At 40.3% G+C, this 16,629-nt stretch overlaps 1 protein-coding gene across 5 annotated transcripts in view; it reads right to left on the bottom strand.

Annotated features, from left to right (window-relative positions):
- Positions 1–16,629, bottom strand: part of UTRN (utrophin) — a 497,025-nt gene that overhangs the window by 11,240 nt on the left and 469,156 nt on the right. For all 5 annotated transcript variants that reach the window (XM_075267488.1, XM_075267486.1, XM_075267487.1 and 2 more), the window contains 5 exons: positions 14,760–14,825; positions 10,016–10,174; positions 8,381–8,624; positions 4,503–4,611; positions 2,542–2,628 (listed from right to left, as the gene is read on the bottom strand). In XM_075267488.1, the coding sequence (XP_075123589.1) occupies positions 2,542–2,628; positions 4,503–4,611; positions 8,381–8,624; positions 10,016–10,174; positions 14,760–14,825 (665 nt within the window). The remainder of the gene's footprint in view (positions 1–2,541; positions 2,629–4,502; positions 4,612–8,380; positions 8,625–10,015; positions 10,175–14,759; positions 14,826–16,629) is intronic.

The raw sequence follows: 16,629 nt of genomic DNA on the forward strand, positions 1-16,629 counted from the left end.
GACCCCATAGACTATAATGGGATCCGTGTGATTTCTGCTTCGTTTCCATACAAAAAATGCTGAGAGAAAACTGCTGCTTGCAGGACTTTTCTCTCCACATACAGTCCTATGAAAAAGTTTGGGCACCCCTATTAATCTTAATCATTTTTTGTTCTAAATATTTTGGTGTTTGCAACAGCCATTTCAGTTTGATATATCTAATAACTGATGGACACAGTAATATTTCAGGATTGAAATGAGGTTTATTGTACTAACAGAAAATGTGCAATATGCATTAAACCAAAATTTGACCGGTGCAAAAGTATGGGCACCCTTATCATTTTATTGATTTGAATTCCCCTAACTACTTTTTACTGACTTACTGAAGCACAAAATTGGTTTTGTAACCTCAGTGAGCTTTGAACTTCATAACCAGATGTATCCAATCATAAGAAATTTATTTAAGGTGGCCAATTGCAAGTTGATCTCCTATTTGAATCTCCTCTGAAGAGTGGCATCATGGGCTACTCAAAACAACTCTCAAATGATCTGAAAACAAAGATTGTTCAACATAGTTGTTCAGGGGAAGGATACAAAAAGTTGTCTCAGAGATTTAACCTGTCAGTTTCCACTGTGAGGAACATAGTAAGGAAATGGAAGACCACAGGGACAGTTCTTGTTAAGCCCAGAAGTGGCAGGCCAAGAAAAATATCAGAAAGGCAGAGAAGAAGAATGGTGAGAACAGTCAAGGACAATCCACAGACCACCTCCAAAGAGCTGCAGCATCATCTTGCTGCAGATGGTGTCACTGTGCATCGGTCAACTATACAGAGCACTTTGCACAAATAGAAGCTGTATGGGAGAGTGATGAGAAAGAAGCCGTTTCTGCACGTACGCCACAAATAGAGTTGCCTGAGGTATGAAAAAGCACATTTGGACAAGGCAGCTTCATTTTGGAAACAAAATTGTTTGGTTATAAAAAAAGGCGTTATGCATGGCGTCCAAAAAGAAACAGCATTCCAAGAAAAACACATGCTACCCACTGTAAAATTTGGTGGAGGTTCCATCATGCTTTGGGGCTGTGTGGCCAATGCCGGCATCGGGAATCTTGTTAAAGTTGAGAGTCGCATGGATTCCACTCAGTATCAGCAGATTCTTGAGAATAATGTTCAAGAATCAGTGACGAAGTTGAAGTTACGCCGGGGATGGATATTTCAGCAAGACAATGATCCAAAACACCGCTCCAAATCCTCAGGCATTCATGCAGAGGAACAATTACAATGTTCTGGAATGGCCAATCCCAGTCCCCAGACCTGAATATCATTGAACATCTGTGGGATGATTTGAAGCGGGCTGTCCATGCTCGGCGACCATCTAACTTAACTGAACTTGAATTGTTTGTCCAAAATACCTTCATCCAGGATCCAGGAACTGATTAAAAGCTACAGGAAGCGACTAGAGGCTGTTATCTTTGCAAAAGGAGGATCTACTAAATATTAATGTCACTTTTCTGTTGAGGTGCCCATACTTTTGCACCGGTCAAATTTTGGTTTAATGCATATTGTACATTTTCTGTTAGTACAATAAACCTCATTTCAATCCTGAAATATTACTGTGTCCATCAGTTATTAGATATATCAAACTGAAATGGCTGTTATAAACACCAAAATATTTAGAACTAAAAATGATTAAGATTAATAGGGGTGCCCAAACTTTTTCATAGGACTGTATTTCATGCAGGTAGGTGAATGGAATGGCCAGAATACAGATGTGAACTGGGCTGTACACTCATGTGAAACAGGGTGCAAACAAAGTGAAGACATCATGAGAATATGACATACTGTTTAACCCTATTTGTATATGTAGAATATTTTTTAAGACTTTTTTTTTTTTTTTTTAAAGTATCCATGTCAATATCTCAAAATCTTTTTTTTTAATTCTACAATCCTGCAGTTTTCACTGTGGCCACTAAACCTAATAATAGGTTCTTTAAAAGATTTCTTTGCAGCAGTCACTTCAATATCAGCACAGGTTGGAATAAAATAAAAATCAACTTCATGTACAGTGGACAACATACAGGCCACCACTCACCATACATGATAGACACAGGCTATGTATTCCCTTACACACAATTATGACCACTACTCATACCACAAAATTATCCTATGTGTCTTTGGTCCATGTGGCTGCTGTAAAGCATATCTCTTAATGCTGTTAACCTTGATGGCTGACTCCCATATACATGTGCAGAAAATACAATTACAAAAATTTACAAACCGGAAAGTAAAACCGATTAGAAAATAGTCATATGTTTCACTATCTGGTTTTACTTAGTAAAAAACCCCAAAAACGAATTATATATTCTCTATAAACTACAAGCAAAACCATCAGATGATACTAGAATAGTAGATATTAGATTCTGTCAAATCTCAGAATATATGAACGGCTGGCTTGACATTTCCTCCCTCCGATTCCAGCAGTTACAATAGGAATGCAATAGTAAAAAAAGGATTTTCTCCCTAATGTTCCACCTGATACACATGAAATATCAGTCAGACTTACAGCTGCTGAGCGGAAATGTGCTGTTTATTTGCTCCATCACATCTGTTAGGTCTGTGCTGGTGTTGTGCGGTGGGGACAACACGTCATCTGTGGATACATTAATCAAAGTAATAGAAGTCAGAAATGAAATGTAAAAACCCTTTAAAGTGAAGTCTATGAGCGTTCCAGTGGTTTGTTATGTTAATAAGGAAACGTCTGCTATGCATGGCTAATATCACAATGAGATTCATTCCGGCACAGACTTCATAATTGCTGCTTGGAGGAAAATTAAAATTATTCTATGGGGCTTAGAAACAATATTTAGATCTCAAGAGTGGTGGGCAAGAAGTATCTATGTAATCCATTGCTCTGCTCCACTTCACTGCCGAATAATCTGTAATAACTCACTGAAGGATGGGAGAGGAGACAACATCAAACAGCAGATGATCATTTACATTCATTCCGTGCATACAATTATAGCACATTATATAATGTCAGGAAAACAGCAGCAAATATTTTCTTCTCAATTTTCTATTTGACTTCAATGTACAAACAAATTATGAGATAACCAATGTCTTGTTCTATATGGAAATGAAAAAACCTGATGTACACAAAGCAGTATACAACCATATGGGACATCCTACATAAAGCATAAGTCAAGACTTTGTGTTTGGATATGTCAATGCTATTAAGGCTAAGGCCTGTTTCACATATGCATCCGTAATCTGTTCGGGGGAGTCCGCATGGGGACCCCCCTGACCAGACTACTGAACACATTGGCAAGCGATGTGCAGTGAAAGCACATGGGGTCCGTGTGCTTTCCTCATGGTCTCTGAAACAGAACATGCAGACAGAAAAGTACTTCACGATCTACTTTTCTGTCCGCATAAGTTGCACGGACACTGGGTAGAAAGCACATGGATCCCATTATAGTGTATGTGGTCAGTGTGCTTTCACTGCACACCGCTTGCCAATGTGTTCGGTAGTCCGTTCAGGGGCGGTCCTCATGCGGACTCCCCCGAATGGATTACCGTCACAGATGTGAACCAGGCCTAAGGCCCAATGTAGCGAGTCACAGCCGAAAAATGCTTCTGAAAAGACTGTGGCAGAAACACACTGCGGCTTTTTTCAGCAGCGTTTTTGACTGAAAGTCCAAGAGTTTTCCTCTGCATACTTTTTCCTGCATTTCCGCAGGTATAATTGAAATGCTGCAATTTACAAAATCGCAACAGTTTTTGAAATCGTCGCATTCCTGCCACAGTTTTTATCTGAAATGTGGGGCCATGGCCTAAAAAAGTTGTGTCCTAAGGGCTCGTTCACATGTAGTTATTTGGTCCGGATTTTGAGGCGGGAAGTCGCGTCAGAATCCGGACCAAAATGCACCTGCTGCGGCTAGATGCGACTGTCGCGGCTTACGACAGTTGTGGCTTTCCATCCTGGAATAGGCCCAAACGAATGGGCCTAGTCCGGAGGGATTGTATTGATGCGGATGCCGCTGTGGAGGGCAGGTCGCTTCTTTTTTCCCCCGAGTGGTATTTTAGGAAATGACCAGTTCCTATTGAATTCAATGGGCCGCTTTCGATTGTCCGCCTCATGCAGGACAGACTTGGTCATTTTATAAGTAGCTCGCATGCTGAAAAAGTGTGAGCACCCCTGCTCTACATAATAATAAAATTACTCTCAATTTTTTTTTTACATTGTTCAATATGTCAGTTTCACAACATCATTAAAAATGATAGTAAACTTGGGAGTCATCGACACTTTGCATCATGAGAGGTAATTTCTTGGATCAATTTCAGGCCACAATATAAATAGCTAAATCTACTTCAATGTATCGGTGCTTTAAGAGAAGCCTGAAAAAGACTGGCTTTAATCTCTAGACAGTCCAACTCAATTAGAAAATCCGTAAACGTTTGGTTCCTGTGACAACAGCTGCTGTTTGTGTGCGGGAAATAAATCACTCTAGTAAACCTGCTTCCCACCTGTCTGCTGAAACTGTAAGCTGTAATGATGGTCAGCCGAATATCGAGGAGCTGGCGGCTGCTGTGACACCAACAAAGAGACTCCATTAACCCTGGATTCTGACTCCGGCTGGAATGGAAGTAAAACAAAACACCAATTATAAAGCGATCCCCTTGTGAATAAGCCCATAATATGCAAAATTCTGACATATTAGCAAGAAAAATGTATACCTTTATAGATTCAGTCAGTTGACTATACATGAACATTCAAGAGGACCTGTCACCACTCCTGACAAGTCTATTTAAGTAAATACTAGAATCTTTTAATATAACTCATTATTTTCTTGTCTGTCTTAGAGGACGTTCACACTACTGTTATGAATATCTGTTGTTCTCATTCGTCACAGGTTGAAAACAATGGACATTAAAGACAATAGTATGACAGATGCAGACGAAACCCCCTCCATTTGGAGTCCATTCTCATTCACTGTAATGTAACCCCCCCCCCCCCAAAAAAAAAAAACGAAACAATCTACACATACGACTTATTCTAACATAAGAAAAAGTATATAAAAAGAGTAAATGGGAATCAACACAAGACGGATGTAATTTAACCTTCACAAAATTTAGTCTACAATAGCGACACAATCTGGGTTCTAAAGACTCTGGTGCACGTGACAAAGATCTTGTACTTTCTCTTTATAGTTCATACACATATTTTTACATACGATATATTAAGCGTTAGTTTTCCCATTGTCTTTGTTGGCTCTGGGTTTTAATAACTTTACAGATAAGGGAACTTGTAACGTGAAAGGAAATGGTTAGCATCAATATCACAATGTCTAGGCAAATGCCTAGTGGTCTAGGGTAGTGAAGGGGGTTACTATTGATAACTATTTTATATGGTGGTCTATAATAAATTAGTACTACCAGGCTACTAAGAAGATCGGCATCATGTTTTTTTCCCCCCTTTCGGCTGAGGCCCTATATTGCGGAAACGCAGCTTTTTTTGTTGCAGTTTTTTTGAGCCAATACCAAGAATGGCTACAATAGGAATGGGAACTTTATAAAAAATTCTTATACTTCTCCCTCAATCCACTCCTGTCTTTGGGTCAAAAAACTGCAACAAAATCTGGAACAAAAAAAGCTGCGTTTCCGCAATGTGGGGCCTCAACCTTACTGCTCTGAGAAGGGTTTCCCGGTACTAGGGGTAAGTTGTCTATATGGAAATTGTACCATAAGTGGAGCCAAATATGGAACATTCAAGTTAAACGGGATATTCAGCTTCCATAAATTATCTTCAAATACATCCACAGCAGTGCTAAATACTCACTGCTCCCTTGGGCACCCTTTGCTTGGCTTTATTTTACTTGCTGCTCCTTGTATCACTGTTATGTACATGCAGTGAATCTGTGGACAAACTACATTTCCCATAATTCATCCGCCTGCTCTCACTCTCTGTACCCTTCTTCAATGGCCTTATAATGAAAGGTAATAAATCACTCCCATATCCAAGGTCACATGATGCTGTGATGTTTTGTTTGTTGCCTGAACTGGTGACGGGAAAATAGGGAGGTAGAGGGCTTGCAAATGAAACGTCACTCTAAAGTCACTGACCTGAAAATAAATCAGATAAACGGTGCTGAATTTACACAGGATATATAAGGAAGTGTTTTGTATTGATGTATCATGTTATCTGGCCCATATGTTTTTTTAAAAATCTGGATAATCCATATCATAATGCATCGACACTTGAATGAAAACCACTAAGAGTGCAAAGGACAATACAATAAATAGTATAACATATAGCGATTGTTTACAACGTCTTTGTTTCCATTGCTTGGGGCAATAATATACCAGTATTATTAGAAGTATCAAGATATTTCCTATAAAAGAATAAGGCTTTAGGGTTTCATAAAATTGGAAAAGAGTGAATGTAACAAACAACTCTTATTTCCTTAGGGATGTGACCTTGTGATAAATCAGAGGATTCATGAATCATTTACTACATGGTATAAATATAGATTTACATAAAGCTGTCAACAAAATTAGCAAATGAAAAAAGAACCCCTACCATGGGGCCATTCAGTAAAACATGCTAGGTATATAGCAGTGCTCCCTTAAGAACCAGTCAGATGTTGGTTGTATTATTAATAAGTAAATATGACTGGTCGCTGTAGGCTATACCAGTTATTTCCATCAGCAGAAGCTTCGAACTATTCTGCCTTAATCTTTATAGCATATCTCTAATCATAGATGAATAGTGCAGGTCAACACAAAAAACTTTGTTAGATTTCATAATAAAGAAATTATTTTCATCTTGACTTAATTACCCTGAGAAAACATAAGTGATCCTCTTTTCGCCTCCTCCACCTCTTTTTCCTTGTCCCATTACGTCTTCTTCAAAAAGCACTGACTGCGCATGTCCGTCACCATTTTCCTGTGGCCGAACATGAAAGAAGAGGCAGAGGCGGGAACAAGAAGAACAAGAAGGGGCGGTGCCGGATAGTTTTCTCGCAGCATTGGGGACGCCCCCAGAGCTGTAAGAAAATAATTAGCATGTGGACGAAAACAGGGATATCTAAGAAACGGCGGCGCGGAGAAGACATCTAAAGGTAGGGGAAGGATAGCCTTTCTTAAAGCTATTCCAATGTAGGTTTAGCTTAAAACAGGATTCTAGTGATAGAATCCCTTTAAAGGAATTTAGATTGAAAGAAAATCGGCCAATATGTGAGTGCTGTAGGTTTATTTGGGGCCTACAGAGGAAATCATTTTGATGGTTAAATGAATCCAATCTGTTAGATAATTTCTGCTGCCCTATCTGCGGGCAGTGTATGATAGCAGGAGAAGCTGAGCTCGGTGAAGTATATAGCTTGACAGCCTTCTGTGTACACAGTGATTATAGGGAAGGCTGTCAATCAGCCTGTGTGGGCAGGGTAAGCAGGACTCTTACTGACTCTCCTAGGGAGTTGTTCACACTACCATCGCAAAATCTTGCGCGGACATTAGCATCGGACACTAGTTGTGTCCGTTACATTTTGCATTGATTTAAATGGACATCGGGTGCGAATTTTACTGTCCATGGGTGTCCTTAACTGTCCGTTCACAAAGATTTCTGATTTTTCAAGCGGACAGCAAGAACCTACAACCCCCAAATGCCATCATTCCTGGTCAGAGCTTTCTGGAGTTTGGAATCTTCAACATCACATCTAAAGTAGAATTAATCTCAATGATGTGTCAAAAGAAGACAAAATATTCATGAGTGAGAAACAAAAAGCCGCATGATATTCCACTTGTCATGATGACACATGCAGAAATCTGCCGGAAAACACCATTGTGTGCCATCATTCTAGAAAACCGCTGGGAGACTTTAATAAAACAGTTGTACAGATGACTGCGGAGAAACATTGGCGAAGCCCATAGCGACCAATTTTTTATAATATATGTGATAGATCGCTGACGGAAAACATATTTGTATTTTCAGTTACCTGTAACATAGTTGCGAGAAATGTTGACACAGAACAACCTCTATTTGTCCCAAAATGGAAAGTTTTCTTGAAATGAAATTACATTAATAATTCTAAGAGATATCGCAAGTCTGGTAATAGAAAACAATTTCTAAAAAAAAAATTACTGGCGCTTCAATGGTTTAGGAGTGTTACTTATGTTCGATATACAAAATGAGAAAAAAAAATTGTAATGGTTTCCACAGCAACAAGGAAAATATGACATAATTTCACGTGAATGCCATCGTGATACTGTGTAATAGCTGAAGTTCTATAGAAAGAAGAAAAGCGAATAGGAAAATATATTCCCTTTCACCGAATGTTGTTCTAACAGGTAATAGGTGCTGTGAAAATTCTGTATTATTCTGTTTAATTCAGAAGAATGTGCGGTACCTGCTCAAGTAACTGGCGCAACCGGTGAAGCTGCGACTCCAACTGCTTGTTATGGTCTTCTAAAATCTGCATTCTGGCTTCAAGTCTGCCTTTGTGCTGTCGTAGTAGTTTTGCTTCAGCAATGAGTTCTGCGTCCTCAGATGTGTGTTGAAGTGACGCCAATGAGTCCGGGGGTGAGGATGGAGGGCTCAGGCCTCTTCTCAGCTGCTGTGCTTTTAGCTGTTCATATTCAATCTTCAAATTCCTGTATAAGTGAATATTATATATAGTCAGAAAGTTATGCATCGCACTGAGACAGCACCCATTGGGGTCCATGTTGGAACTCTGACAATTTCCTTTCTGACCCCTAGAGTATAATGATCGGAGGCCCGGAGCAGGTGAAGTTAACATAAAAAACAGTATTACTTACCTGTCCTGGCTCTGGAAGGCTTCAGGCCTACTTGTGTGACGTCCCAGATGTCACGTGGGCCGGGGCTTGCATCCTTATGGGTCAAGACGTAAGCCTCTGCTCACGTGACATCCCGTACATCAATGAAGATGGCCAACATCAGTGGGGAGTGCGCCGGAGCCAAGGAGAGGTAAGTAACATTGTTTTTTATGTTGGTATCCTCTCCTGGGTCTCCGATAGTTATACTCTGGGGACATGTTAAAAGTTCACCACGCCATTTCTAGTTACAGCACTGTCCATAGCTCATCAGATAACACAGATCTGATAGCTGTACTGTACCCATCCACAATCTGATTGTCCATCATATGACCAGGACAGATTTGTGTCCACAGGATTTAACCAATAAACATTCTTACCAAATAACAGTAAGAATAAGATAATGCTTTAACAGTCCCACCATGAGGCAGAGATCATGAAAATGTGAGATAGTGGTCCATGAAGTAAAATGGAAAACTGAAGAACTTTTCAGTACACAGTGAATAATCCTTATTTGCTGAAAGGCGAATCTTCTTTTAATCTATAATATGCAGATAACACTGGTGATTGTCATTGTTGTCATTGTTCCATGACATCGAAAAGTAGAAAATGTCAAAGCTATGAAAGAGAAAAGACAACACGTAAAGCGAGCGAGTGGGAGAGAAAGTAAGAAATGAATAGCTACGGCAACTAAAATCCATTCAGTGTTACCCTGACACTCTACTGACACGCTGACAAATATTTCCTCCTATTTCCATCACATATAAGTATAACCACCCTCAAAAGGTATTCATCCATACTTAATGTGCTATGGCCTATAATTTCATGTACACTGCGCCTTCTATCGCAGACATTGCCTTCCTTATTTGTTTTTGTATGTTGCATAACTTTTTTCTAACTTACGAAGTATCATGGTGTTAATATAGTACAGAATATTCAGGTTTTACTGATGGCTTTTTATCATTATAGTTAGAACCAGTTCTTCTATGTCACGTTCTTTGTCAGTTAGGTATGAACATCCATGCAGGATTGTAACGGGTAACTAAATAAATGGAGGAAGTAACTATAGATATCTGGTTTCAATTGTGTGACCTACAGCGAAGCATCATAGGTCAATGAAACAAAAAATATGTTTTAGGTCAAAGTTAAAAAAAAAAGAGAAAAATAATAAATTCCCCCATCATGCAATATTAACCCATTCAGTACTATACCTCTGCTCCTCCTCCAGATCAGCGATGATCCTCTCCAGCTCTCCTCGCTCCTCCTTTTCTACAGACTTCAGGATCTGTGCTGGGCTCTGTGGCTGACCTAAGGGCGACTCTCCTCCCAATGTGTGACAGTACTGCTGGATCAGGGCATGTTCATCATCACTACAAACATAGACACATATGCTAAGGATCTCTACATTCACAATTCCTATCACGTACACCCTAAAAGATATATTTAACTATGAGATTCTCTTAACAAGTTATCTGCAACCGGCAAATTTCCTTCCTGGTTTCCTGACCAGGGGTTGTGTGATCACTCATTCTCTAAGGAATTGAAGAGACTTCAGTATATTCAGGGTTGAAACTGAAATGGTTCTTAGATCAAAGAATTGGAGGCCAATTTGGTGCATGCACTCCATGGACTATGCCTTGTTAAGCATAGGTATCCTTTTTATTACCGTCATCCAAAAATCCTGTTAAAACATTTGCAACTAAAAAGCGACCAACAAAACAAAATTATGACCATATCTCCAGAAGCATAACTTGATTTTTAATGAACAGGACACTATGATTAATCACAATAAATGCCTTAGCCATGAGAGATTATTATGATTACTCAAAATCTAACATAAAGGAAGATCAAATAATATGCACAGTAAATGTTTATCACATAACACAGGTTTGCATAGAACAGTTACTATGCTTCTATAAGGAACGGACTTTAGCTTTGTATTTACATATAGAGACAACTGGCTCTGTCTGAGCCTTTATCAGCAAACTGCAATAACAGAAACTGATTGTACTGACCACAAAGCAGTACATAACTCAGTCACCCCCCCCACCAAAGACTCAAGTCATCTGTCCTGCTTTTCAGATACAGGTTGTGCACCATGCAACCACTATATAAAAAATGTGAAGAATAATCTAACATAGCGGGCAAAAACAGTAGCAGCCACTTCAAAGTGGATGGGATTGCAGAAAAAAAATGTGTGCAGAGGAAATGCTGTGATTTCCAAAACTGTTGCGGTTTTGGAAATCATACCATGTCAATTATGCCTACAGAAATTCTGGCGATTTCCTTATACCGTAGTTACAATGGAAATAGAGAGTCCACAGAGGAGGCCTCTGCGGACTTTCTGTGAAAAAAGCTGTGGGAAAAACCGCAACGCGTTTTGCTTTTTTGCAGCAGTCCTAAACCTTAAAATGCGTTTGTCTCCTTTAAACCTTCCATTTCAGGCTAGCATACAGTACTGATTTGGAAGTGACAGTGCTGGAGCTTACATTAGATGGTATATATGTATATTTATGTTTATATATTTCTTGCTCCACAATACGATGCTGCAGATTTACTCATGTAGCCATATTTAATAGTGATTAGCGGTTTAGCTGACTAGGGGATCTGCATGAAGCCTCTTGCACGAGCGCACTGAACACTGGCCCATACATAATAGACATTCTCGCCTCTGTTAGTTTAATTAGTACATGAAGAGAATTTTAATTGCACCATCAAAGAAATAAGAGTAAGAGACAGTAGTGTTATTAGGAGCTGAAACCTCAATAAACGGCTGTAGGATCAACAAGAGATAGATTCAGGCAGCGAGATAGGAACATCATTTCTTATTCCAGCTTCTCTGTGCTATTTACAGGGAGGAATTTGTAGCAGCGCTAATGAATCTGGGGAATGGGATATAAATAGCAGCTATTAAATGCAATGGAGTATATGTGGGCTAGAATGCAAAACAACGGCAAAACTCCGACTCGGAATATTTCATGCACACTTCATTGTTTTAACATCTCTCTTACGGCAAGCCATTTTTTTTTGTTTTGGAAAAAGTTGACGACAATAAATTTGGATAATGTAAGTTGTAGCTAATGAATTATAAACTATTTGCAAATTCAGCCAGAATTATGGCCCATTTTGCTTAGTAGTTACCATTTTTGGTACATTTTTGCTGGCCAGAAGGAGAACATGTTTTTTACTTAGAGGTAACAACGCTGTACATAGACAGCCCTGTCCTCAACTGAGAAGCAGATACAACTTTGTCCAGTCTAGGCAGATACAACTGTGTTTAAACTGTATTAGCCTAAGGGCTTATTCACATGTCTGCTTTTAGAAGGCAAATGATATTCCTGTTCATGGATCAAGTTTTGTTTTTATTCTTTAATTCCATGGATTTTATGAGCTTACAGATTTTAATCGGTGTCTGAGGTCCCCAAAACTTAGCCAGTCTCCGTTCTTTTTCCATAGACCAGGGGTGCCCAATACGTCGATAGCGATCTACTGATCGATCGCAATGGACGTATGGGTCGATCGTGGGATGCAGCCAGGGATTCCTGGTATCTGCTTGTTCACAGTGCAGGCTGAGAGTCGACTGTGAACAAGCACTCCGGTCACTTGCAGGCCGGGCAGCAGCAGCTTCGGGGGATGACGCGCTCCCCGCTCTTAGGGATGGAGGGAGCCGGGGTGCTGCAGTCCCAGCCTGCCAGTGTCCAGAGATAACTCTCAGCCTGCGCTGTGAACAAGCAGACAGCGGGGATCCCTGAGCGGCCACAGAACGCCGCTGTCTCCTGCTCTCACATTGCGCGACGGTCCCGCCCACACGCCCGGCCCCACCCATATAACGCCCCGGCCACATGCCCGCTCCGGCCCCGCCCACAAGAAGTGGGCAGTAGATCTTTGGACTTGGGCATGTTATAAAGTAGCTCACATGCTGAAAAAGTGTGAGCACCGCTGCCATAGACCATTGGATATCTGAATGTGCCTACTGAAATCAATGGGTTTGCATTAACTCCATGATTAAGCCAGTGTGAATAACCCCAAAGGCTAAAGCCCCACGGGGTGTCCCAAAGCAAAAAAACGCTGCTGGAAAAAACGTAGTGGCACTGTATTGAAGTTTTTCCAGCAGCTCTTTAGACAGAAAATTCGAAGACTTTCTGTTTCAATTATACCTATTGAGAAACCGCCGGCGTTTTCATCGGTATTTTTGACATGCTGTGATTTCCAAAACTGTGCCGATTTTGGAAATTGCAGTGTGTCCACACTGCAGATTTTACCACAAAGTGGGCATGGAATAAATGAATTTCTCGGAGATGGAGGAAAAAATTTTCATGGGGAAAAACAGTGTTTCATTCAAGTGAGCGTGATCTATCAAACCATGGGGTTTGCGAGATCTGAAAAACGGTTAAGAAACAGCACCACACTTGTTTATGGGTTTTTACTAGTTTTTACCATAAGCCGCCAATGCTTAAAAATGACAGTTTCTGGAAAAAATATCAACCGCCTTTCCAAATTGCAAAAGCCTTATTTACTTAGGTCTTGTTCACATCTGCATTCGGGGAAATCCGTATGGGGACCCCCCGGACTACTGAACACATTGGCAAGCAGTGTGCAGTGAAAGCACATGGACCCCATAGACTATAATGGGGTCCGTGCACTTTCCGCATGGAACACGCAGACAAAAAAGTAGTTCACAATCTACTTTCCTGTCCGCATGACTCATGCGGAAAGCACATGGACCCGTTATAGACTATGGGGTCCGTGTGCTTTCACTGCACACGGCTTGCCAATGCATTCGGTAGCCCATTTGGGGGGGGGGCATGTAGAACTTCCCCAAATGGATTACCAACGCAGATGTGAACGAGGCCTAAGATTCTAAAGATCATTCACATAAAAAGACAAAATCACAGAAAAGACAGTAAAGAGGAACCTGTGTTGTGATCAATAACATCAAAGCATCAGAGACAGATTCATCAGATCCATGATATGATAAGTGAGAAATATGGAGGCAACAGTTCACCAGCTGTGTAGGTTTGGCCCACAGATTAACCTGCTATTTAGGATGACAAGCGCTAATAGGAATTCCTATGAGACGATATAATTCCTTGTAGAACTACAGGACACCTGTTGCTGTTTTCAGCTACAATGAAGAACTATTTATCACAAAAAGACAGCGGTAACGTCATTCTAATCAGAAACGTAAAAAATATATCAGTGGTTAAAGGAGATTTGAATTCTAGGCGGCAGCAAAGCGTTTATTTGTGACACTGTCACCTAAGATTACTCGAAAGATTTTGATAGATTCGAGATTAAATTACGACAAAAACACTCTGATTATTAACCTTCATTAGCCTGAAGAGCCAAATTCAATTTCAGACTTCAATTGACCACTTATTTGCAAAAAGAGATTAGAGAGGTTTATAATATCCCCAGATGATTCATTTATAATTCATGAATATGTATGGAAAACATAAAGAAAAACTAGTAACACCGGCCGCAGGAAATTCTAATGAGGATCTGTTAGCCATAAAGGGCTAGTTAACTACTGAACTCTATTCATGAAGACTAATAGGCATGAATGTAAGCTGTACTGTTGTATTGTATGTTACATTAAAGAGGACCTTTCATGGGTTTGGGCACAGGCAGTTCTATATACTGCTGGAAATTCAGCGCACTGTCGGCTTTCCCGATCTGTGCCCCGGGTGAAGTGCTAGCGGTCCCGGTACCGTAGCTCTTTACAGTCAGAAGGGTGTTTCTAATACTCTGTCAGGACCGTCCTTCTATACAAGCAGCGCCAATAGCGCTGTACAGTGTGAGCGACTGAGTGTATATTTTAGTCTATTTTAGCCCATCTAGACAATTTTATGATTGTGAGGAACACAACAAGAGCATTTTGTTGGGCAACACTGCTCTAAATTCGGTAATTTATGTTACCTTATAATACTGAGAGCTAATATCGGCATTACTCACATGCTTCCAGTGGCAGAACTGCTGTCAGTAAACAAAGAACCATTATTCCTTTCCATATGTGCCAGCCTGAAGACAAACAGACACAGATAGCATTAAGGACAATGTCTACATAACAATTGTTTATAGATTAAAAGCACATTGTAGGATGGGCATACATGCAGACATCTTGTCTCAAATCTTTGAGAACAATAGTTTTTGACCCTCTATAACCCAAAATTTGTTCATCTCTTTTTTCTTTTAGCTGTTTACAGAACCTTGTAGTGCTCTTTACACACTTTCCAAATATTGCTTTGTTAGTTAGCATTGCAGCTCCATTATTGAGAGTATTGCAGTTTTATTCATATGCTTTTTGGGGCATTGCTTATCTTCTGGCACTTAGGGGAGATAATCTACAGCGCAGAGCGAATCCTAAGACACATCCTAAGATCACCAAAGTTGCATATGCATAAAGCAATTTTCTTGATAATGGAGCTGCAATGCTGAATAAGAAAAGGCAAATTTGGAAAGTGCATAAGACACTACAAGATACAGAGATTACTTTAATTACTATTTTCCTGCTGACAGACTCCCTTTAAGTGTCCCTAAGAAGCTTCAGGCAGTCCAATCTTTCAAAAAGAACAAGTAAGCAGAAACATATAAAAGTAAAGAGACTAGTTTGGTTACGGTAGTTGCTTTTTCTCTTACTATTTTTACTAATAGGGATAAGATATGGTTTGATGTAAAGGACGAAAGGTGCCCATATACCTGCTGCCCTATTAATTCCCCCATAGACATGGGGATTAAGATGCTGCCAGACCCCTTTCCTACTTGTAGCTAACTATCCTCTGGGGAGTGTGGACGCCTATGCATTGCCAAGTCAGACATCGAACAAAATTTAACAATTTAGCTATGTGCACTCACAATAGTGATTTATTTTTAGAAGGATATTATTCTACAATAATTTACAAATCCCAAATCTCCATTCACAAACTCTATCTAACCTCGTATATTGGCGGGTTAGTAAGTCATAGAATCTACATCTCTAATATTATTTCAGCAACGTGGATACGTTCTGAGGCTCGGGGTGGAAATTAGGTTTCAAGTGTGCGCGTCTTCTTTGAAGTAAACTTCTTCGACAGTTGTGCGATGATGAACGGCAAACACATTTCTTTCTTTAATAAATATGTAAATAAGCGTTGAGTTTCGGCTTTGTAGAAACCCGCAGCATTATCTGCCTCCACACCCCCCTCTATTCACTTCTACTCAGACGGAATTGGAGATGACAATCTTGTCAGAGACACAAATCATCTGTGTACAACCACGCCGGAATCAAAGACTTTGCGTTAAACTTGTGACTTTTTAAGCAGTTTTGCACAAGGCGCTGTTTACTCTCAGTTACTAGTCTGCCAGAGTTATCCTTTGTATAGAACAGACTAGAAGCCTTCCAGACAATCTGGGCTCCTTGGGATTCTTTCTCCATTGCGTATATTTGAGCCGGCATGGATAGGCTTGGATGATGAGTAGAGATGAGCGAGTACTGTTCGGATCAGCCGATCCGAACAGCACGCTCGCATAGAAATGAATGGACGTAGCCGGCACGCGGGGGGGTTAAGCGGCCAGCCGCCGTCAAAACGGAAGTACCAGGTGCATCCATTCATTTCTATGTGAGCGTGCTGTTCGGATCGGCTGATCCAAACAGTACTCGCTCATCTCTAATGATGAGGATTTGCCTTTCTCTGCACATTTTATCCCCGTTCCTCAATCACCCCCTCCCACTTATTTCTTGTCCTGTTTGTGTAGCTCTGTATGACTAATTTGTCTGTTGGTCCCATTACTATACGATTTTCTATTTTTACAGCTCCAATCTTTACATACTGCAACGTTAATCCGT

Source organism: Leptodactylus fuscus, chromosome 3 (assembly GCF_031893055.1).
Source record: "Leptodactylus fuscus isolate aLepFus1 chromosome 3, aLepFus1.hap2, whole genome shotgun sequence".
In the NCBI taxonomy this organism is placed as follows: domain Eukaryota; kingdom Metazoa; phylum Chordata; class Amphibia; order Anura; family Leptodactylidae; genus Leptodactylus; species Leptodactylus fuscus.